The sequence below is a fragment of the Pistacia vera genome, unplaced genomic scaffold, assembly GCF_008641045.1.
Source record: "Pistacia vera cultivar Batoury unplaced genomic scaffold, PisVer_v2 Contig840, whole genome shotgun sequence".
Classification (NCBI taxonomy): domain Eukaryota; kingdom Viridiplantae; phylum Streptophyta; class Magnoliopsida; order Sapindales; family Anacardiaceae; genus Pistacia; species Pistacia vera.
The window spans coordinates 1,185,222-1,208,575 of NW_022196713.1; the positions used below are offsets into that span (position 1 = coordinate 1,185,222).

Genomic DNA, 23,354 nt, shown 5'->3' on the forward strand with positions numbered 1-23,354 from the left:
GTTTTCCTGTTTGTTCTTCGGTTTTTTGTTATTTTAGTGCAGTTCTAAGTTTTTGGTTTTTCTTACTTGCATGTTTGGTTGTTTTTAAAGTTTTTTGTTAGATGGTTTGGTTTAGGGTCGTGGGGTAACTACAACGATAAAGGATGACTGAATTAAAGTTTTTTGTTTGTTTGTTTCATTTTTGGTTTTGCATGTTTGGTTGTTTTTAAGGTTTTTTGTTTGTTTGTTTGGTTTAGGGTTTGTTCTTAAAAGAGTTGGTTATATGCTAGATTGTGTAATGAATAAAATCCAGCCAAACGGTGGGGCTGGTTTGCTTGACTTGATTATTGGGAGTGTGGATAGCTTGTCTTATATATTTTTGGATTGCAGGATGAACTTACAAAAAGATTTTTGGTGTTGTTAAAGTTGGTTATGTTTGGTGTTGTAATTTTGCGATGTGTATAAAAATCTGTTATATGTGTTAATGGAAGACTATCGTCTTGATATGGTGAAATTTTGTTAACTGAGTCAAATACTATGGTCTTGATATGTGTATAAAAATCTATAAAAATCTGCTATATGTTTTAACTGAGTCAAATACTATGGTCTTGATATGGTGAAATTTTGTAGAAAGTGAGAAAAATTACCACTAAATTTAATCCTTCTAACCATTCCAGTTATGTCAGGAAAAAGACTTAAAAAGTTGCTTGATTTCTATAAAAAAATGGTCATAGTATGGTTTAGCACACCTCTTCAACATTCCGTTAGCAACAAGTAAAACAAAATATTTGCCAATAAAACAGCATTTGCCATTCCATTTCCCAACCACCTTTTTCTCTGAATATTTGCTCCACATAAGCACAACTCATGAGTGAGAAATTTTTAATCATTTCTTTCCCATGTTATATATACTGTATGTTGCTGTGATTTAATTGTCTAAGATCTGTTTGGCTGCTGAGAACCTTGTTTATAATTTCTGTTCGTGAGAGAATTTTGCCTGTTTGAAGATAATTAAATTTACTAGTATTAGACTTATAAACGCACTTAGTTGTATATGTGAATGTTTGTTTGGCTGCTGAGAAAATAATGAATGAATTTTAAGATTTAAAGCTTTTTAAAAAGAATGCATGGAGAAATAGGCTGCCAATAGTCTTGTTTTTAGTCTCTCTTTGTGAAGGAAAACTTTGCTTTGGTGTTGGTAATTAAATTTACTTATATTAAACTTATATAAACGTTATCTGTATGTGCGAATGATTTGTTTGGCTGCCGAGAAATGTCACGGAAATAAAAAAAAAAAAAAAAAAAAAAAGCAGGGAATGAAATTTGAGATTTAAAGCTTATTCTGAAGAATATGTCGAGAAATGGTCTCTTTTTTTAGTAGTCTGATCTTCTGGACTACTCGCTTAGAGAACTAGACATTTCGGGCTGGCAGCCTGTCCGTAGAATCTTCTAGATGCAAGAAACTTGTGTTTACCATAATTGGCTTTGCTTATTAATTTGAAGGGAGCCTATCAAGTGCTTAGAATAGTCAAATTATTTCTAGGTTTCTGATAATAGTTTGATGCAGTTCCTTTTGTGTGGATTGCAAATTTGGCGACAGAAATACAGAAATAGGAGTTTAGGTTACCGAATTGTAGGAAGTAGTTTAGTTTGTTAATCTTAGTTGTGCTTATGACTTTTTGGTTTGACTTGTGGTGTTTTGTGCGGTGATTTTAAATGATTTTGTTTTGCTAAACTGTTGTCATTTTTGTATCCAGAATGGATTCTGCAATTAAGCATGCTGTGGTGGTGAAAGTCATGGGACGTACAGGTTCAAGAGGGCAGGTGACTCAGGTTAGAGTCAAGTTTTTGGATGATCAGAATCGGTTCATCATGAGGAATGTGAAGGGACCNGATAGAGAAGAGGAAAATTTTGTGCCTATTTTTGCAGCTATGGTGTGCATCTGGAAACTGCTCAGTTTTTCAACCTGATTTGAAGTTTGAAGTTTCAGTTGTATATCATATTTTCATGTACCGAATTCATGGTTTCTGTTTAAACCATGAAGAATTAATTGATACTGAATGAATTGATGTTAATTATGAATGCTTTCTTTTAAATTATGAAAAATTTCAATTTTCAGCCACATTTGAATATATTGATACTGCTTCTGCCAAAATCAGGGATAAATTGATCATTGATCACTTGCAACATGAGGGCATAATTGCAACATGAGGGCGTAATTGCAACATGAGGGCATAATCTAATTCACCATAATGATGTAAAACAGGGAAAAATTTGTCACTTGAAACATGAGGGAAAAATTTGTCACTGGCAACATGAGGGCATAATGTAATTCACTATAATGATGTGGGTATTTATGTAATTGAATTAGTTGACTAATGATAAATTAATAAAAAACTAAGCTGTCAAACTTCAAAGGGTATTTTAGTATTTTCATTATTACAAAACGGAACTCTATAATAGAATAGGACGGAAGGTGTCGATTTGTCTTTTTGAAACCTTTTGGGTACCAACTTGTCGTTACGTTTAACCTTGGGTATGTTTAAGTCGTTCCCCCTTATGTTATTTCTATTTTGCATATAAAAGTGTTTAACTTTGGGAGATAAAGTAGTCAATTTACTTGTTAAACTTAATAAATTCATTATGATTTAACAAAAATGATATGTTTTCATTTTATAAATTTTAATAATTTATTAAAGGTTTTTAATTAAAAAAGGCCAATGACATCCTCCCATCCAAACTTTGCCTGGTAATAATTTTAAAACGACAATTACCCATCAGAATATGTTAGTAAAATCCATTTGAAGAGATATTATTAATGTTCTTTCATCTTTAAAATATAATTTGATAGGAGAAGTAGCTAATATTTTAGTTTTAATTAATTTTAGAAGATATTTTGTCAAGGCGAATTAGAGATGCAAAAATCCAAATTTGATTCTAAATTAACACCAGTAGAAACGAATGATAACACGTCCACGGGCTTTAACATCAAATTCAAATCACAGAAAAGAAAAGAAAATCAATAAATAATAAAACATATTGTATGCAAGTAGATAATCCAGAAGTAAACTAATAGAAAAACCATCTTCCTTGGCAGAATAAGTTTGATAGATTTTTTTGACCGTTTCAAAAAACTATCAAGAATTGTAATTCTTAACTGATTTTTAACCGTTTCTGATTGGTAATTCTTGATCGTTTTGAATGATTCTTAATGAATTGGTTATAAATAAATTTTGTAAATCTTGTTGTTGACTATTGTAGCCTCAATCGTTGATAGTTTTTAACTGTCAATGATTAAGTATATATAAAAAAAAAAAAAAAAATTGCCTAAAACTTTTCCCACCCATTTTTCATTAACTATTCCCATTTCACTCATTTTTGCAAACCCTCATAGTTGACCTATTTTTGGCACTGGAAAAAAAATTCACGTTTCTACCAATCCCGTTCAGTGGATGACGACTCGTTCACTGACTTTGGCGCTTACTTTGTGCCTATTCAGATAGAGATTGTTAACTTCAATAAGTTCTTGACGAGGTGTATCCCTAACACCCAAATATAGGGGTGTTCAAAAAAATATAGAAACCGAACTGAACCGGGAAGTGAATTGGTTTTTCGATTATCCGGGAAACCGGTTTAGTTTTGGTCCATAAAAATACATAAAACTGAATTTTCGATTTTATTAAAAAAATTTAAAAAGTAAACAACTTTTCCTTACAATTAAAAAAACAATTTAAATTAAAAAGTCCCTAAATCTAAAATTAAAGAAACTCAAAACCCCAAACCCCAAACCCCTTTTAAAAAAAAAAAAGTAAAAATTAAAACAATTTTGCCCAAAATTCAAATTGTTTGAACCCTCTAATTAACTACAGCCGCCCTCACTTTCTACACAAAATCCCCGAACCACCGCCGACGAGGCCATTTCTCTCCACTTCTCCACTTCTCCACTTCGTCCGCCTCTTCTTCTCCAATTCCTGCCTGAAATCCTTGACTTCTCCACTCCGTTCGCCTCGTCTTCTCCATTTGACGGCTGAAATCTGGACTTCTCCATCCGTTCGCCTCTTCTTCTCCATATATTTCTTCTTGCTGTCATAGTGAACTCAAGAGAGTTTTGAAGAAAAATACTCAATTGGTAAACTTCATGTTAGCTCTGTTTTTGAATTGTATGGTACTTTTGCAATTTCAGTTTTTGAATTATATAAATTCAAAGTCCCATCTCACGTTTAAATGAACTTTGCCTTAATGGGTCCATAGCTGATTCTTTAAAATACCTGGATTCAATGCAAGAACTGAATATTTCTGTTGATGAAGATGCTTTTGTTGCTTTGGTTGTGCCAAAACGATGACTAATATGAGTGTTAGGCTTGGTAATGCCTTCTTGAGTATGTTTGTGAGGTTTGGTGATTTGGGTCATGCGTGGTATGTGTTTGGGAAAATGTGTGAGAGAGATTTGTTTTCTTGGAATGTTTTGATTTGTGGGTATGCAAAATCTGGATTTTTCGATGAAGTGTTGATTTTGGGAGAGATCAAAATCAGCTTGATCTTTAAATTGTGGTTGTTATTTTTGGCACTTGTTTCAGAAATTATCTGAATTGAGTTATCATCAATGTATTTTATAGTGGTATGATATATTAATACACGAAGATTTATGGTTTTTTTTTTTTTTTTTTTTTTCCCTTCTCTGATTTCACATCTGGGCTGTTGAAGAGAAGAAAGGGTTTGTGAAGAGAGAGTTAGGGCATTTCGGTCATTGTGAAGCTGATCTGTTTGGGAACAATGAATCTTCAGATTGTGTGGAAACTATTGATAAAGAATGTGGTGAATGATGAGTAATGAAGGTGGCCATTACTGTTCGAAAAAGAGTGATGATATTTGCGGTGATGTTTGTGGCCAGGTATTTTTCTTTCCACTTTTTAAATTTTATTTATTTATAATGCTTTCGGGAATTTTTTATAAAATCAACAGTCCAATTGATTTATATGATTATTTTGTGTTTGTAAAATGGTTTCTGAGAGGGAGAGAATATAAACCTTAAAATTTTTGGATCTAGACAATTTATTATTGTGTTTTGATACTTTAAACGATGACTATATGTGAAGATGTTTTTGTAATGGGTGTTTTGCTTGTGAATATCGTTGATTTTGCTTATTTAAGTGCTGCTGATTATCTGCTTGTTACTCAAGATGGTATACTTATTATTATTATTTTTTTAATTTTACTTTTTGTGTTTGATCTTTTGTGTTTTGGTTTTAATGGGTTTTGTTATAAGTTGAGGGTGAATTTTTGGGTTTTCGTTTGTTTTATGTTTTAGTTAATGAGGACTGGAATGTTTTTGAGTTTTTAGGGCGGCTCGTGTTTTGACTAATTTGTATGATTTAGTGTACAGTAGTTTAATTTTGAATGATTTGTGAGAGTAATGTAGTTTTCTTAATTAGGTTTTGACTAATTTGTATTGGTTTAGTTTACTTTTGACTACTCGGTTCATCTTAACTTCAAGTAGACATATCAAATTCTTACGTTGTTTCCTTATAATTTCCGCATAAATTTTGAATTGTGTTAATCTTTGGAAATATTGACTTTGATCTAAAAGGAATGATACTGTTTAGTAAACGTTTAGTCAGTTTCTTGATGGTATCTCAAACACTCCTATAATCGTGTTTGAGCTGAGCTGGCTTGATAGATGCCAGAGATTTCAGCCCAACCTTCTTCTTGTGGAGACTGGGGATTCCAAGTGCTTTCCCAATTTTTGTTTTAGCCTATAACCAGATTGACCAATAAAGAGTCTTGATGTATCAAACTGAAAAAATGGCCTTATGTGTTATTGGTGAGTGTATTCTTTGTTTGCTGGTTCATCAGATGGATGTCTTAATTTTTCTTTTTTTGCATTGTCTTTTAATTGGCTGAGTTGTTGACCATTGTGCGAGAGCATTTGTGCACAATTACATTTCACATTTATGGTCTTTGTAATTAATATTCATGCTGGTTGTGTTTTTTAATCTTCTGAGGTGTTGTCTAGTGAGTAGTGCCTTAGAATGTACTTGTGCATCCATTTGTACAAACACAAAAATGCACATATACAAATGGATGATTTTTATTTTGTTCACTCTAGGAGTATTGGGCTTCCATCTGTGCCATGTAGAATAAAATTGCACATGTTTCTGAGATAGATCCTGAAAGAGCCAACACTATATGAAGACTAGGCCATAGGTGAATAACCTTACAATTTAGTCTGTGGAGGCCTTAGATGATTGCAGTTGATATTCTGCTTTGAAGGGAGTTTATGTGTGTGCACGAAGGAGAGTTTTTGTAAATTCTTGGCGGGTTTTAATTAGCAAGTTCTTCTGTTTAGTTTTTTATCTTCTTTTGTATATTCTATGTTACTGTGGTTCTATTCTGAGGTTAAGAAGTTGTGAAATTTGAGATTTTTTATGTGTTTATTTGGTTATCCTTTTTGTATAGTTAAAAGGGTGTTTTTCAGGTTATTGCTTCATGGAATTGGTTTCTTGTTTCCTTTGTTCATGCTCTTGCTTAGAATCTTGAAGCATATAATGATTAATTTCTGATTGTTTTCAGGTGCATATATCCTTGTGAGATGGACGGGATTATAGTTAGAAGGGTGATTCCCTCAGACAACAGTTGCCTTTTTAATGCTGTTGGGTAAAGACCAAACTATAAAATTATTGTTAGTTATAATGAAACGAGTTTTTGTTTCTGTTTTTTCATTGCTTTTTTGTTTCTTTATTTACAGATATGTAACGGACCATGACAAAAATAAAGCTCCAGAATTGAGACAGATTCTTATCTGTTACATCTTATCTTTGCTGCTAAACATGTGTAGTTAAAGATCTCAAACATAATTCGATTTCTATTCATGTGTTTGCTATGATTTATGGGGGGATCTTCAAGCTTATGTGCTGTTTTGAGAATTGGTGGGATGAGTTTATTGCAGTTAAATATAAATGTTCAGATTTTATGTGTTGGAATATCTACTTAGCTTGATACATCTAATATATGTGCTACTTGTGTCATGTGAGATTAATGATGCGTAGAAGTTATGCAAAGTGCCTTTATTTGTCTGTCGCTCTTTCATTTTAATTATTAGTTTGAAAACAAATGCTACAAACGTTATTGAACAGACCTTTGAATGAGTGATATAATTGACATATTGTATTGCCTTTTCTAGTTGACTTTCTGAACACTGTGATTTATGAACTTTTGAAGGCTATAGCGGCAACTGTGGCAAGTGATCCTGTAAAATATTCTGAAGTTTTTCTTGGAAAGCCCAACGAAGAGTATTCTTCCTGGATTCAGGACTCAGAGAAGTGGGGAGGTGTGTTGAACTTCTTTTCTTTGGGCATGTTTTGGCGGTCATTAGACAGTTGAAAGAAGACGGGCCTAAATCATTACGAATGCCATTAATGATTCATCTCAGAACTGCTAGCGTTTCTTGTTTAGCCTTATATATGGGAAGCATCTAGCTTTGCCATATTTCTTACATTTGGGTAAAGAGGGTGACTTTCATGTTTACACCATGGAAATGTTCTGCATGTATATGTGCTTGTGTGCTTGGTTTAGTTGATGACCTTTTGTACTTAGTTTGCAGTTCATGTATATGTGCTGCATGAGAAAGAGCTTACTGTCCTGTTGCCGAATTTGTGTGTTATGTGACAGTTCACATTGAAATTGCAGTATAAGAGCATAGCACAAGTAAATGAAGATGCACTGAAGCAGATGGAAGTCGCTCATGAAAACTTCAAAGACCGTCAATGATTGATTAAAATTCTGTCAAATCTTTGACGGGTTATAACTGTCAAGAATCTGTTAAGAAATTCTTGACAGTTTAAAAAGGGTCACCTTCCTCTCTTGATAGGAGTTTCAATGACTGAGTGAAAAACTATAGGAAACCTCGTCAAGAAATTGGGTTTTTCTAGTAATATATATAAAAAAAACCATACCACTATTTTTCAGCTTTGGGCATGCATATACATTGATCTTTTTCAAACTTGTGAAGGGCGAGGCACTTGAATAGATGCTATTCAAATTTGAGGGAAGCTATAAATGAAGAAATGAGTATACAGTGGGTTCAGATTTTTCATCTCTCGAAACGTCTTTATCCTTAAGACTTGGAGCAAGAATCAGTCATGTCAAGTTCCTCCAATTTAAAACTTGCCAATTGGTGTAGTATTATTCTGATCTTTTTCACTCTTTCTTTAACTTATGTGCGCAATGGGAAGTTAATTTTCATCTTTGAGGAGATGACCTCGTCACCATACGGGAGATATTGTAACATTTTCACCCATGATGTAGTTTGAGTTAAGTAAAAAAATACACCTAGAAGATTTTGAAAGTTACAAATTCACTCAATTTTTCACTTGAAAAGTGAAAACTAAAATACTTAAAATTATTGTTTTTAAGTTTCTTATTTGAATTGATGTATGATTTTTAATTTTCGTATTAACCAATCATGTATAACACGATTGTATTGGTAAATTGGCTTTAAATGGATCGAACTTTACCTGTAATGTTAAGGGTTTGAACCGTATTTAAAATAATTTGTGATGAAGTGTACTTACTAGGGATGTGCAAAAGAATTGGCCGAAATCAGAACCGGTAGGTACCCGGGTTTGATTTTAGTTCCTATCTGGAATCGGTCCTCACCGAATAGGTTACGATTCTAAAATCAGGAATCAGCTGGTTTGGGTTTCAGTTCTAATTTCAGACTGCAAGAACCAAGAATCCGAACTAAACCCATATATGATTGAAAAATGAGGGGTCAATATATAAACGGTGAGGGGATTGCAGAAACTTGCAGAAGAAAGAGAAAAAGTTTTGAAAAGAACGAGAATGAAAGAGAAGAGAGAAGAGAGAGGAGAGAGAAAAATTAATAAAATATAAATTAAAAAATTTAATAAAATATTAATATATTTATTTTGTGAATAATGCTGGGCACTTGGAACCGAACGAGAAAAACCCAGGTTCCAATTCCAAGCATTTAGGAACCGATTGGTTCTAGTTCCATGGGATACCTGCCCACCTTTAGTACTTACTCGAGCCTCGATCAGAATCAGTCTCATACTTTTGGATATGAGTAGACTCAAGGCTTTCACAAAATAATAAAAAAAAAAAAAAATAATAATAATACACGTTTCATTTTAGATTAGATGTTACACATCCAAGTTCTGCTTCAGCCTCTCCACATTAATTGTCGGTCCGGAAAAAGGGTAGAAAAACGTTTTGAGTAGCTTCATCCTCCCATTCCAACCCTTCCCACCAATGTTTATCTCCTCTGATAACAAATTCATGTTTGTTTGTGATTGCGCGACTGGAATCAAGTGGAAGCTTCTTAAGTAGTGGACATTCATATATCTCCATTTGCTGCAGAAGTGGGAAAGACAAGACCTTCCGGTGGATGCTCTTCAATTTTGGCAGTATTCGTAGTGAACACTCGTTGACTTTTGCAAATGGGTTCAAGTTTCCCATTATCTGTTGAACTTCACCAAACTTTGAGATATCGATTATTTCTTCCATAGCAAAGCAATCAGAAACATACAAAGACCTGAGATTGGGAGCAAGAATAAGCCACGTCAAGTCCCTCAATCTAAAGCAAGACCATAAATGTACTGACCGCAGGTTTTGAAAACCATGAGGTTCTCGTATCTCTTGGACTTTACATATAAAGTCAATCTTCACCTCTTCCAAATCTTCACAATTGAAAAAGTGTAGAGTATCGAGATGCTTCATAGTTGCTAAAGACCAAACATTAAGGGACTTAATATTCTTTAAACGTCGAAGCCCCAGAGATTCGATCAAGTTATGTAACTTACGGGAGCTAAACAAATTTTGGACTGCAGAGTTACTCCCTAAGTCAACGCTTAGTGTAAAACCCATTCTAATAATATATATATTCCCTTTGGTTTTGTTTATAAGGAGGGACTTTTCTGTCAAATTTTAAAGTTTGGTTGGTGGTGAAAACGAAGAAATGGAAACTGTTGGGTTTGCATGTTGCAAGGGCACAAAATCTGGATGTTTTTGTAATGAAAAGATGATGTGGCAGGGTTGTATTAGAATTAAGAGAATTTGGAGGCTGTTGTAAGAAAAAAAAAATTTGTTTTATATAAATTTGGGCTGCTCGCCCAAATGAAGGAGAAGAAAGTGGGGAGAAGAAAACCGAGAAAAAGAAAAGAAAGAGAGAAAGGAAGAGAGAGAAGGGAGAAAAGAAGAGAGAAAAGAAGGAAGAAGGAAGAGAGAACGTTCGGCCGAGAGGAGGAAGGGAAAGAAAAAGATAAATGAGAGAGAGAAAGTGAGGTGAAGAGAAGGATGATGCTTGGGGCAGCTGAGTATTTCGGGTTGAGCTAAATTTTTTTGTGTGAGTGGTTTCTTTAAAACTTTTCCAAAATCTAGACCTTTTTCGATTGCTTGTTAAGTGAATATATTATCTCATGCTGTTTGATACAACTTACTGTTGACTGTGGCTTTCCTTGCTTGCATGTGTTTGGCTGAACATGGAATGAGTGAAACTGCATCAGATCTGGTCCTAATGAAATATACTTGTGTTGCATGTCACTAGATCTTTCCTAAAAACACAAGACTCATGTTTGTATATTGATGTCTTGTTGAGAGTCTTGTTATTTTGTGAAACTAATTAAAAATCCTCCCTTCATGCTTCGGCCAGGTTGTAACCAGTGTTAGTGTACGTAAGTTAATCAAAAGCTGATTTGTGCTGCTGGATAATATGCTTGGGTGTTTTTTTTAGCTGGACAGTAGACTTGATGGTGTTGGAAGCATGCTTTAAATAATGAATAAATGGGCCTGCTGTGATTCTTTTTCTTTCTCTTATTTATATAAGTATAACTCGCCTGAGCCGGTTGTAACTATTGCACTAGTTTTGGTCTATAAATATGTGACTTCATGCAGCATATTTTTGGTATGAAAAGGGATGGTTTCGTGGAATTTTTATAATGGAATGTGTGCTTATAATGAGATGGAAATGGCGTTATAAAGAGGAATAAAATTTCGGCTGGTTAACATGCTTGGAAAGGCTGAAATTTTTGCTCTAGAATAAAATAATCACAAATGTTTTCTTGCTTGTTCTCGACATGGGGAAGTTTCTTTTTACTTGTAAATGAAGTGCTGTAAATGAGGTGTTTGGCTTGGTGTAATATAAGTGATTAAAAGGCAGGTCAAAGGGAGTTATTTAATGTCCAAGAAGATTTTATTTTGGTTTATTTTATTCAATTATTTGTGAAAATACCCGTGAAGGCACCAAAGAAAATTTTAAGTACTTTGTTTATTCATGTTTATTTTATTCTAATATGAAATATTATTATTATTATTATTATTTGCTCTTTGGTTTAATTATAATTATAATGTGTCATGAGTTTTGGCTTTTAAAAGTGATATTTGTTCATGATTAGTATCGGACATATGCTACGATCATGTGATGTTGAAGTAATTTTTTAATTTGGGTTAAACCGTCAGTTTCTGAAACATGTTTAGAAAATTACAGTTTCACCGCTATATGTGATTTTGAATATTATGTCATATATGCATGATTTATAAGCACTTATATAATATGCTCTTGACTTATATTTTACTTGAGATTATGAATGAGATATTTGTGGTGCTACAACCACCCTACGAAGTATCCATCCTCCAGTTTCAGGCTCTGCCCATGCGATGCAGGATTCGTTGGGTATTGAGATATTCGGTCTTCAGGCTCTGCGCATGAGTATTGAGATATTTATTGCTCTACCTGGGCGTTGAGTTTGTCCGCCAAGTATTGAGATGGTTTTCTTCAGGCTCTGCCCGCGCGATGATAGATCTTGTCGGGTATTGATATGTATTTCCCAGCTCTGCCTGTGTGTGGGATGCCCACCAGGTATCGAGATTTTTCCCCAGGGTACTAGTTGTGGTGAGAACCTTTAGTATCAGTTTACTATTTCGAAGCAGGATATCAGTTTAAAGTTTTCAGATACCAGCCTACAGTTTTTCAGTATCAGTTAATAGTTTCAGTTTTCAGTATCTGATGGATAGTTTGCATTAGTTATATGAAACATTTGATGTTTGTAGCATGATTTATAGAAAACATTGTCTTTAGAAGCATAAGCATTTACAACTATTCTTTAAGTTCTCATACAAGAATTTTCAGATTTAGTGATGAGCTAGGATTCAGAAATTGTTGTCAGTTTAATTGATCAGATTATAATACTTAGAATAATTAGAAATGAGTTATGCATGCATACATGGATGATTAGCTGCCACCATAAAAGAATGTTCATGGAATCATGTTGTTTTCTGTATTTTATAAGAACCATTGCATGCCATAACTTTTGTTTGATGAATGTTTTGCAAACTTCCCCTTTCCCCCACTCACTGAGTATTTTAGCTCACCCCCTTTCAAAAAAAATGTTTTCCTCCCCCCAAGTTTACAGGGAGATCGTGTCGAGCAGTGAGTCACCGTTCAAGGTTGTGCCACGCGTTGACATCTTTTTATGTGGGTTTTACATTTACGTCGTATTGTATCTTTAGACTTTCATTTCAAAAACTCATATTTCCCATCATGTATTTCTTTTTTTTTTTTTATGTTTCGGAATGTGTTGTATAAGTGGAAAACCTGGTACCACAAGTTTCCCTATATTTTTCTTTTGTAAAACGAAAGATGGTGTACGCCTTTTTTTTTTTTTTTGAGATGTTGGAAATGAAAATACTATGATGTTAAGTAAGTTCTTTAACAGTTTTCACAGTTTTTCTATATGACACGTCTTGGGTATCCAAGTCCTGTGGGAGCGCCAGGATCCTACGGGATAAGGAAATTCGGGACAGGTCGTGTCACTTAGCACATCCCAAACTTCCAAACAAAGCAATTCCTCCACCAAAAATTCATTTCCGCCAAACAAAATGCTATCTTCACCAGCTTGACTCCAAGAACCACAACAAAACATTCTCAATACGCGTAACATTGAAAACTCAGATATCAATTTACGTACCAAGATCAAGTGTGTAGTCCAAGTTCAAACATTTAAGATTAACCAAAGCCTTTAACTCTTTTGGCAACTCTTCTAATTGAGTCCTTGAGAGATCAAGATGTTGTAGTGAAACCAACTTCGAGATTCCTGATGGTAAATCGGTGAGAGGATTAACTGAAAGATCTAAAAGTTTCAGAGAAGACATAGATTGAAAGAAGTCATTATTTATCATCTCCAAACTATTGGAATTCAGAAACAATGTAAGGAGGCGAGAGCATGTAGGAACCTCTGATAGGTTCTTTATTTGATTTTTCATTAAAGATATCCTTCTCACCCCTGTCCATTTGTCAGCCTTTGGTGCTTCTTTTAGTCTGGCACCTGCATGGACCAAAAAGTTTTCCTTCTCCTTCTCAACTTTACATGCTATCCACAAAGCCATATCACGTATCACATCATGCATTTTCACTCTATCATCAACACCGGATACTTCTTCCAATAAACATGCATTAAGAAGAATACCAATAAAGTGGTATCCTTGATTTCGAGCTTCAATTCCCTCATATTCATCTAAAAATCCCTCACCTATCCAACAATCTATTAAGTTCCCTTTACGAACAATAAAGTCTTCAGATAATAAACTACAGTATAAGAAACAAGATCTAACTTTGTCGTTCGGCAAACTGTCGTAAGTAAACTTTAAACGAGGATACACTTCATTCATACCTGGAAACTCAGAGGCTGATCTCTTTAGGACTTGAATGGCATATCTCCATTCTTCCGGTGTCTTCTTGAAAGCCATTGCTCTGCCAATAGTAATGAGTGCATGCGGTAAACCACCACACTCTTTGGCTACAATTTTGGCCAATTCAAGAATACCTGGATGATTGTTAAGAGTGTCTTCTCCGACCTTTGATTTAAATAATTTCCATGCTTGCTCATTTTCCAAAAACTCCACTCTAAAATGTTTATGTGCTTCCATATGGCCACAAACCTCAACAAAACGAGTGGTAAAAACTATTTTTGATCCATTGTTTGGATCTGGATGGGGGATTCCTACTTTGGTTAAATCAACTCTCTCCCAAATATCATCCAACACTAAAACAAATTTCTTCTTACTCAAAATCTTGAACAAGTCCTGAGCTTTGTAAAGGAGACTTTTTCTCTTCCACGACTCGCTTGACAAACCTATCTTTTCCCCAATCTCTTCTTGAATCTTCTCAATTTGGTGGTCCTTAGACACCACTACCCAGATCACAACATCAAAATCATTTCGTTCGTTGCAGTAGTTGTTGTTGATCTGAGTCAATAGTGTAGTTTTACCAACCCCTCCTGCGCCATGTAGCCCTATAATTCCCACTTGCTTTTCTCCAAGGCATCTCCAAACTTCATCAAATATGGATTGCATACCAACTATCGTTGGATCAATTGGTATTTCATTAACCGACTCTTTTAATACCCTCTCAGCCACATCTTTGAAATCTCGTTCATTCTTTAAAGTGGCCACAGCTCGCAACTTTTCAGCCACTCTTATTCTAAACTTGTAGCTGGATTTGCAGTTCCTGGAACAATAGCCACCGAGACATAATCTATCAATTTCTTGAGAGCTATCTTTTATTATCTCCTCAACTTCAGTTCCCACCGCTTCCACCCTTGAAAGCCAACCTTGCACTTGATCCAGCCGTTTCATTTCATGTTGCTCTTCAGCAATCATAACCCTCTTCGTTACATCGTTCCTTGCTTCAATCAATTTTCGGTACTCGGTTTGCAAGTCACCAAGGCTGTCTTTGAGCTCTCTTATGTAAGCAGTTTTTGCAGCAGTGCAATCCAGGCAACGAGAGAAAGTAGCATCACCAGAGATTGAGACAGAGAAGATGTTACCCATGATTTGTGTAAGGTTTCAGGGAAGAGAAAGAAGTGACTGTATGTTAGGATTGTGGATTCAGAAGAGTTAAGAAGGTCAAACAGAGTTCGTCAACCGCCGAAGTGGTCTGCAGAATATGGGGTCTAGAGAAGTCTCGGCTGGTGGAAGAAGAAAGTAAGAATATTTATGGAAGAAGAAAGTAGCAGAATTTATTATTAATTTATTATTTAGAATGTTTGGTTGGTAGTTAGTTAGTAGCTTGGCTATGAAATAAATAAAGTGTAGTAGGGGGTTTGTAGTCATTTCATAATTTTGGTTGTTATCCTGCAGGTGTTTCGTTGTTATCCTGTAAGGCTTATTTAAGGTCTGGACTCTTATGAATAAGGAAGGGAGAATTAAATTAATCTCTTTTCTCTCTCTATATTCTTGGAGGCTTGTTCCCTCATATAGAACAAATTAACTCTAACATTTGGTGCTTTCGTTCCCTTCAATGGCAGAATGAACTCGTTCGAAAGTTTTAGATGAGCAAGTACGTCAACTTATGGCTGCCGAGGTTGCAATGGTGGAGAAGTTGGATTCCTTAGAACAATATTTTAAGGATTTGGGTCTGAAGGTTTGGGTCTTGGATGGGAAGTGGGAGCAGTTTCAACGGCAAACACCGTCAGGAGGGGGTGTGTTGTTGACAAGGGTTGATGGCAGTGCATCCTTCGAGGGTGTGAGTAGTTCGCGCGCCACTTCTTCCGGGATTCCAAAGTTTTTTTGCTTAGAGGTTCCCCGATTTGATGGTACGGATCCAGAAGGTTGGAAATTTAAAGCTAAGCAATTTTTCAATTATCATGAGACGCCACCAGAGCAACGTTTGACAATTTCTTCTTTTCACATGAATGGCCCTGCCTTGTCATGGTATCGTTGGATGCATGCTAATGGTCAGTTGAGAACGTGGCATTCTTTCCTTCAGGATCTACAAACTCGTTTTGGTCCGTCAGATTTTGTCGACTACCAAGGGCAATTGGCGAAGCTGTTTCAAGATGGTTCTGCTGCAGCTTATCAACATCGGTTTGAGGAATTGGTCAATAAGGTTTCAGGTGTCTCTGACTCTTTTTTACTTAGTTGTTTTGTTTCAGGGTTGGGTTCTGATATTCAGCCAGAGGTTCGCTCTTTTCGACCACTCTCATTGACGCAGGCTATGGGGTTAGCAAAACTGCAAGAAGATAAGTTGAGAGAGCTTCGACCACCGTTGGTCTCGCACATGGGACCCTCCTCGATCGAGCCTTACACCATCTAGTCTACTGCCATTATTGCTTGGACCACCACCCCGCATCGACAATCCCATGGTTGTTCGTTCTTCCACGCTTCCGGTGAAGTGTCTCACCGTGGCTTAGCTTCAAGAACGTCGCGGTAAAGAGTTGTGCTTTAATTGTGATGAGCGTTTTGCGCCTGGTCATCACAGTAAGGCAAAATTTCATCTTTCAATGGGGGAGGCGGAGGACTTTCATTCTCCTGCTTTGGAAACTGAGGTGGGGGATAACTCTAGCGAGGATCAGGAGGTTACTGCTATCAGTCTCCATGCGTTAGTAGGGCAAAGGAATCCCAGTACAATTCGTATGCATGGTACTGTTCTTGGCCGGTGTTTAGAGGTACTTATTGATGGAGGATTGATGAGAATGCAAAATGTCATATTTATCCCCCTTAATGTCTAGTATTTTATACTTATTTATTGCCTAAACGTACTCATTATTATTCTATTTTGATTTAGGATGCAAATGGAGGCGTTAAATGCAAAACGGAACTAATTAGGTGAATTCAGACAGTTTCAACATCGCTTCGTAATCTAGGCATAACTCTCTCAACCAAGCTCCGATTGAGATGATTCGAAATGTTGTGGAACCCTAGGAAAGAAATATACAACTTTCATGTTTTGAGTTTGGAGAGATAATCGCTGCATTAAGGTTGTAATCGAGCTTGAAGTTGACGCACCTGCACTACTGACGTTCTGGAACATTCCCCCTTGTCATGCAAGTCAAATATGCAGTTTATTATTGGAAGATTTGAAGACCTGGTGCACACAAGTTACAGCTGGAAACACCACTTTCCTATTTTATATTAGGACTTTATTTTATTTTCAATTAATGAGATTAGGATAAATGTTATTTTAGGATGTTAGAATATTTTTAAGAGATTTAGTAGATTAAAAAGATTTAAATTGGATATTTTAAAAGAGGGAGAGGGATCAAATTAGGGACAGAACAGACACGCCTCTCTTTCCTCTCTTCTGCAATTTTCTCTTTTGAGTTTTTTCATGATAGTCATGAGCGGCAAAATTTTCATAACTTGGTCAAAGGAAACGGAGGCCTCGGAATTAATAAAACTATGAGATCTAATCTGTTTTTTTTAGTGTTCAATATATGTTTTGAGTATTGGATGTTCTTCTATGCCTATTTTCATGATTGTTTCATTTAATTACTAGGAGACCTACTAGTTTATTATTTGTTGCAATCTATTGTTTAATTAGATATCAAATCCGTAATTGTTTGATCCCTCTAATTTGTGAGTAAATAAGAGTTAAGAATTTGCTACGTCAGGAATTACTAATTCTTAAGAAGAACACTCGACTGAATTAAATACAACCGCTTGTGTTTGTGTTGTTCAGCTTCATCGATCTCTCTAATTTTTAAGGCGGCCACTAGATTAAACCTTTAGCGCTTGTCATGGGTTGTTTAGTAGTAAGATTAATTAGATCGCTTGTTTCCTAATTAACTACAACTAAGGAGAGATAGAGAGATAGTTCCAACGGTGAATATTCAAGGTATGAATTGATTTATATTTGCATCGATGATCAGTTGTATAATTTCGATGGTGGATGTTGACTTAGACCAAGGTTTGTTATTTTGATTGATTTTCATAATTTAATTTGAATTGTTTTTCCTGAAATTGTTTCCGTTTTACTCAAACACCCCCCCCCCCCCGCCTTGTTCACGTAACATAAAACTCGGCTAGACACTCTCTGTGGGAACGATCCTTACTCACACTACTACATGTGTTTTTAGGTTTTAATTTTGGTTGCCTGCGACAGCACACCAAGGATCGACACACAATTTTATTCAAGAATGCGCAGCCACCCACCTTGGCTTGCCAATTCTTGGTTTGGCGAAATTTCAGGTAATGATTGGCAATGGAGATACCATGGGGTGTTTGGGTATGTGTGGGGATGTTGCTCTTAATTTGGATGGTCATGAGTTTGTGGTGGATTTGTTTGTTCTTCCTTTTCGGGGTGCGGATATTGTCTTGGGTGCCTAATGGTTAGCCACTTTCGGTCCGGTTATAATGGATTATAAGGAATTGATTATTTCTTTTAATTGGGATAGTGCATCATTGACATTGAAGGGTCGCCCTCCACAACGAGTGGAGCCGATTCAATTGCATCAATTGGAAAGTTTGATGTGTGTGGATTCCATTGATATTTCTTTTCACTGTTATATTATTCCAGCAGGGGATTTTCCTTTGTCGCATATGTTCACAATGACAGATATGCCTCCACCTATCCAGGCTATTTTGGCTTAGTTTCCTGATGTGTTTGAGCCTCTCAAGAGTCTTCCTCCGTTGCGTAACAGTGACCATTGCATTTGTTTGCAACCACATGCCGCACCAGTACAAGTGTGCCTTTATCGCTACCCGCATTTTCAAAAAGGGGAATTGGAACGAATGGTTTCTGAGATGCTTGAGAGTGGATTGATTCACCCTAGCCGTAGTCCTTTCTCATTGCTGGTCTTGCTGGTTAAAAAGCGGGATGGTTCGTGGAGGTTTTGTGTTGACTACCAAGCTCTGAACAGAATCACCATTCCAGATAAGTTGCCTATCTCGATAGTAGATGAGTTATTGGATGAGTTATTTGGAGTTACAATTTTTTCCAAAATTGATCTCAGGTCAGGTTACCATCAGATTAGAATGGTTGAGGAGGATATCGAAAAAACAGCTTTTCGCACTCATGATGACCATTATGAATTTGTGGTATGTCATTCGGCCTCACCAATGCCCCAACAACTTTCCAAGGTACCATGAATGAGGTGTTCCGACCATTCCTTCACCGGTTTGTCATAACCTTCTTTGATGACATTTTGGTGTATAGCCGTGACATTGTAGAACATGTACATCACCTCTCTGCTGTCCTTCAGTGCCTTCATGACCACCAATTTTTTGCTAAGCGTGAGAAATGTTTGTTTGGTGCTCAGAGTTTAGACTACCTTGGCCACATTGTTTCGGGCGCTAGTGTATCCCCTGATCCTTCCAAAATTAAGCTATGATTGACACAACCCGTCCCGAATTTCCTCATCCCGTAGGATCCGGGCACTCCTACAAGACTCGGATACCCGAGACGTGCCATGTAGAAAAACTGCGAAACTTATTTAAAGACATNTGACCCAAATTGTATGAAAAGTATCCTAAATCCTATCAAAATTCAATGCAAAATCAGAGTGTAAAATATGCTTATCAGTTAGGCTAGGGTAAGTGGCTCCAAAGAAAGGATAGGAAAAACAAAGCAAGAAAACTTGGTTTTCCTCATGCAAACACAAAGAGCAACATTAACATAACATATTCTTTCTCAATCACCGAAGAAGAGTATCAACCCTTTTTATAACCCCCAAACTTATGCATTTCTTATTTTTGTACTAGAAGTGCAGAAGTAAATCAAGAACATTAATTAAAACTATATACAGAGTTTTTTTTCTTTTTCTTTTTTTTTTTAGAATCCAAAAACAACAAGATATTTACAACACTATTGGGGTCACTTGCCCCTTCTTATTGCCCTTTTTACAACCCCCAAACTTGAACTTTTCAATCCATCACTTATTCACACACCTCCAAAGCTCTTTTATGCTATACACAAGGTTCAAAACTCTCCTAAAGGGTATGATAAAGTGTTTAGAGTAAAGGGGTTGGACAATTTAGTTGCACGAAAGAAAAAAAACAAGGCAAAAATATCAAAAGGCTCAAACGGGTGACTAGGGACAATTCATTCATGGGTTGGCTAGAAAGGCTCAAACATTCTGAAAAATTGCCTAAATCATTTCGTCAACAATGTCTAATCCTAGAATTTCGCCTCAAGCACCTCTCAACTAGGTTCTAGAGTCTACCAACATTATCAAGACTTCACATAGCTACATAAAATGTTTCTAAGCATGCCAAAAGAATGAACATGGTGGTTGAACCACACAACGAACCTCAAGCTAAATCAAGTCAACCAACATAAACTTGAAGCAATCCTTCACATATTCCATAAAAAATATTCCAACAATCAAAATCTCACCATGGACTTATGCAAATCATCTAAGGCAACAAAAATAACAATAAACATACAAAATCATAACTCACAACACAAAAACCATAAAACACACAAAGACAATAGTCAAATAAAACACACAAAAATTTTCAAATTTTTCTCTACCCCCAAACTGAAAATGACATTGTCCTCAATGTCAAACAATAATGAACATAAGAGTAGAAAAACAAGCTTAAGGTTATGAGATACTCCCCTGATTAATCTATGAAGATCGAAATGGGCACAAAATCTAGACATCCCTTTATTGTTTTTTTCATCAGTAGTATCTGTCAAAACAAATAAAAACTCAAGGGTCCAAAATGTGTTAGAAAACCTCAGAAAATATGGAAAAATTACATCTCAATCTCAAACCTTAACAAACTAACCCTAAAATCTAAAAGTACAAAAACAAAGTAAACAAAAAACCAAGAAATAAAATGAGTTCCTGTTAGAGTAGGTGCCCTAGAGCCAATCAATTATTGTAAAATTGACTCTGTAATAAATGTTTATTTATCAATAAAAGGCATATTCTTCTATATCATGTATGCAATGATATATGTCCTTAGGATGGTAGAACCGTGACAATGGTATCAAGTGTTTCAAATCTTGATAGTGAGAACCCTATGATCACATATGGTGGCCATTCTAGAAACGTCCGTAGCCCCAGTATTATTCTGACCAAGGACACAAATAATACGGTAAGGCTATCATAGTGTTGAACGACCTTGTCGAAAGGCAATGACTGATCTCACTTGTCAAGGTTGTTTTCCGACAACCTGGTGCAACGCATGGGTGCTTGCTAAAGGCAAGTTCACTAGACAAACCCACCAGAGGATTCCGTATGGATGGTAACCCCAGTGTCTATGGAATAAATCCTTTAACAGATGGTGGTGCATGTGATCCTTAGACTTGAGATCACCGGAGTGCCTTGTGTACCAATTGGTATAGTTTGACACTAGCCCAATATAGTTCTATTCAGTGCTATCAATACGGTAGTGATTGGCTACATTGAGAAGTGTATCGAGACTATGGTGGATCGACAAAGGATTCATCACTCCTGGGTATGGAAGAAGTTATCTCACTGGGTAATTCAGTAAATGGCAATGACATTAAATCTATGGCCACAGTGGGATTGAGTTGATGCTCAATCCAATTTAATATTCCTGTCATTGGTCCAGTAACTAAATACAAACATGTCGAGGATATCTGAGGTTGACACTATTTATGTACCTCAGTCTCTATGAGATAATAGTTGATGAAAGGATTTTATTACACAGTAACCATACCGTTGACAGGCTGTGGTTTCGCTAAATCCGAATCTATCGAGTGGCCATATGCCTTGCTAGGGGCTAATCTTGGTCTGTGTGTAGTGAGATGATTAATTGGTGTTAATCACGATACTACACACTGCAGATATGATGAGCAGCCTATGGGTCACACTTAGAAGATAATTTAAGAATCAATTTGTGAGAAGGGTATTTTTGTCTTTTAGGACGAAAAGGTATTTTGATAATCTCACAATGCAATTAAATTTGTTGAGGTTATTGCATGTATTTAATTTTAATATTAAAATTAAATTAGTGAGATTATATTTAAATATATCTCTGTATATATTTAAATGAATTATTATTATTAATTAAATATTAATATATTATTATATATTAATTGATTTTAATTATAATAATAATTAATTAATTAAAATACCATAAAGGGTGTGTTTGGTTGCAATGGTAAACTAGGGTTGGAGCCCATGGCTATTCATAAGTGGAATAGGGTTTTAATTGTTGCACTATATAAGTGCAACTTAAAATTAAAACATAAGACAATTATTCATTCAATTAAAACCCTAGCCACCCTATCTCTCTCTCTCTTAAGAAGAAAACTTTTCTTGTTCTTCTTTCTTGATTCTTAAAGCCCTTGATTGTTCTAGCAAAATAATCAAGGGTTTTGCGGATTATCTTCGTGTGAACTTCTGTGAGTGTGATCCTACTTTGGATCGATTGGCGAAAAATCACGTGAACAATAGATGTTAAACAGTACCATGAATAGTATTTCTGTCCAAAATCAGAGATATTTGAAGGAACCTCCAAACGTACGTAAGTATTCTAATCCTTGAATGGATTTACTTTATACAGATTTTTGTTTATAAACATATAAATGGTATAATCTATACTCGGATCTAGGCAAAGAAAGGTAATTGATTTACCGAATGAATTTTTGTTTTTCCGCTGCGTATGGTAGATCAATTACTTACAGTTCCACTGTACAAAAATAAAATAAAACATAAACAAAAATAAATGTGTTCTAGGCTTCATTCTTCTTCATTCTCTTCATCATCTTCGTCCATGACATCATCAGGATTTTGATCTTCATCGTCTTGCCAATCTTGCCATTGGAAGTTGGACACATCTATGCCCAGACTGGTGCAACACAGACACTGCATCTCTTACAACATTCGTATTTAATCTCCCATCCATTCTTGGCATTTTCTATTCTGTTCACGCTAGCTTGAAGTTGTTGCAATTGCTCTTTTGTTGTAGGTGAGGGTGCAAGTGTAGTTGTAGTTGATCTTGGCCTTTTTGAGCTTGAGCTTTCTCTTTCAACAATCAGTTTATCCTTAAGTCTTTAGTAGAACGCTACTGTCGAGATTTGGTGCATGATGAATTAGAGGTTCATCATCTAACTTCTGAACCCAGCCCTTGTACAAATTTCTATGATGAGATGCGGGAAAGCATAGTTCTCTCTTACTGGTTTGACTGCATGCTTTATATTCTCCATGATGATCTCGCCTACATCCATCTTGATTCCAATTGCAATGGCATAAAGCAGAATGGCTTTATCCACATCCACTGAACTATAATGCCTTTTTTTGGAATCATCCTCGAACTAATGAAGTATTGTCAAATCCTAGCCATGTCAAATCAATCCCCTTCAACTTTCTCCTTCCTTTCCTAGTGATTTCCCAAGAAGTTCCTGACTTTGCAATGACCTTGATTATATCATCAAAATTAACGTCCTTCAACTTGAATTCCTGATAACCATCATGGTCCACTGGGCTAATTCTATAGAATTCCTTGAAAAACTTTGCGTAGGAAGGCATATTCCTGATAACATCCAAAAGAGGTAAGTTAATGTTAACTTTAGAAAGCATACCAAAAATTTCAGAAAATTGCTTATCCTGTTTAATGTCCTTTAGTCGATTTGGATAAGGAATTGGAGGTCTATAAGGCTCCA

At 35.7% G+C, this 23,354-nt stretch overlaps 1 protein-coding gene and 1 pseudogene across 3 annotated transcripts; one reads left to right on the forward strand and one right to left on the reverse strand.

Annotated features, from left to right (window-relative positions):
• The first annotated feature begins 3,820 nt into the window (after positions 1-3,820).
• On the forward strand, positions 3,821-8,094 carry LOC116118347 (OVARIAN TUMOR DOMAIN-containing deubiquitinating enzyme 2-like). Of its 3 annotated transcripts, none has more exons than XR_004126138.1 (5): positions 3,821-4,109; positions 4,685-4,871; positions 6,551-6,634; positions 6,726-6,906; positions 7,199-8,087. XR_004126138.1 is itself a non-coding variant. In XM_031404327.1 (5 exons), exons 2-5 carry the CDS (start codon positions 4,810-4,812, stop codon positions 7,222-7,224), a joined length of 261 nt encoding a protein of 86 aa, XP_031260187.1. In that variant the 5' UTR covers positions 3,821-4,109; positions 4,685-4,809; the 3' UTR covers positions 7,225-8,094. The 3 variants fall into 3 exon arrangements, 2 of the variants coding, with proteins under 2 accessions (XP_031260187.1, XP_031260188.1); XM_031404327.1 differs by having other exon boundaries at positions 6,726-6,814; positions 7,199-8,094; XM_031404328.1 differs by having other exon boundaries at positions 4,690-4,871; positions 6,726-6,814; positions 7,199-8,094.
• Positions 8,095-9,175: 1,081 nt separating this feature from the next.
• On the reverse strand, positions 9,176-14,824 carry LOC116118342 (annotated as a pseudogene).
• Positions 14,825-23,354: the final 8,530 nt, after the last annotated feature.

Excerpts from the sequence above, each read along its gene's own strand:
- LOC116118347 (XM_031404327.1), top strand. The coding sequence starts at position 4,810 with ATGAAGGTGGCCATTACTGTTCGAAAAAGAGTGATGATATTTGCGGTG. Across the intron at positions 6,635-6,725 it reads TGCCTTTTTAATGCTGTTGG|ATATGTAACGGACCATGACA; the intron begins GTAAAGACCAAA and ends CTTTATTTACAG. Across the intron at positions 6,815-7,198 it reads TTTGCTGCTAAACATGTGTA|GCTATAGCGGCAACTGTGGC; the intron begins GTTAAAGATCTC and ends GAACTTTTGAAG.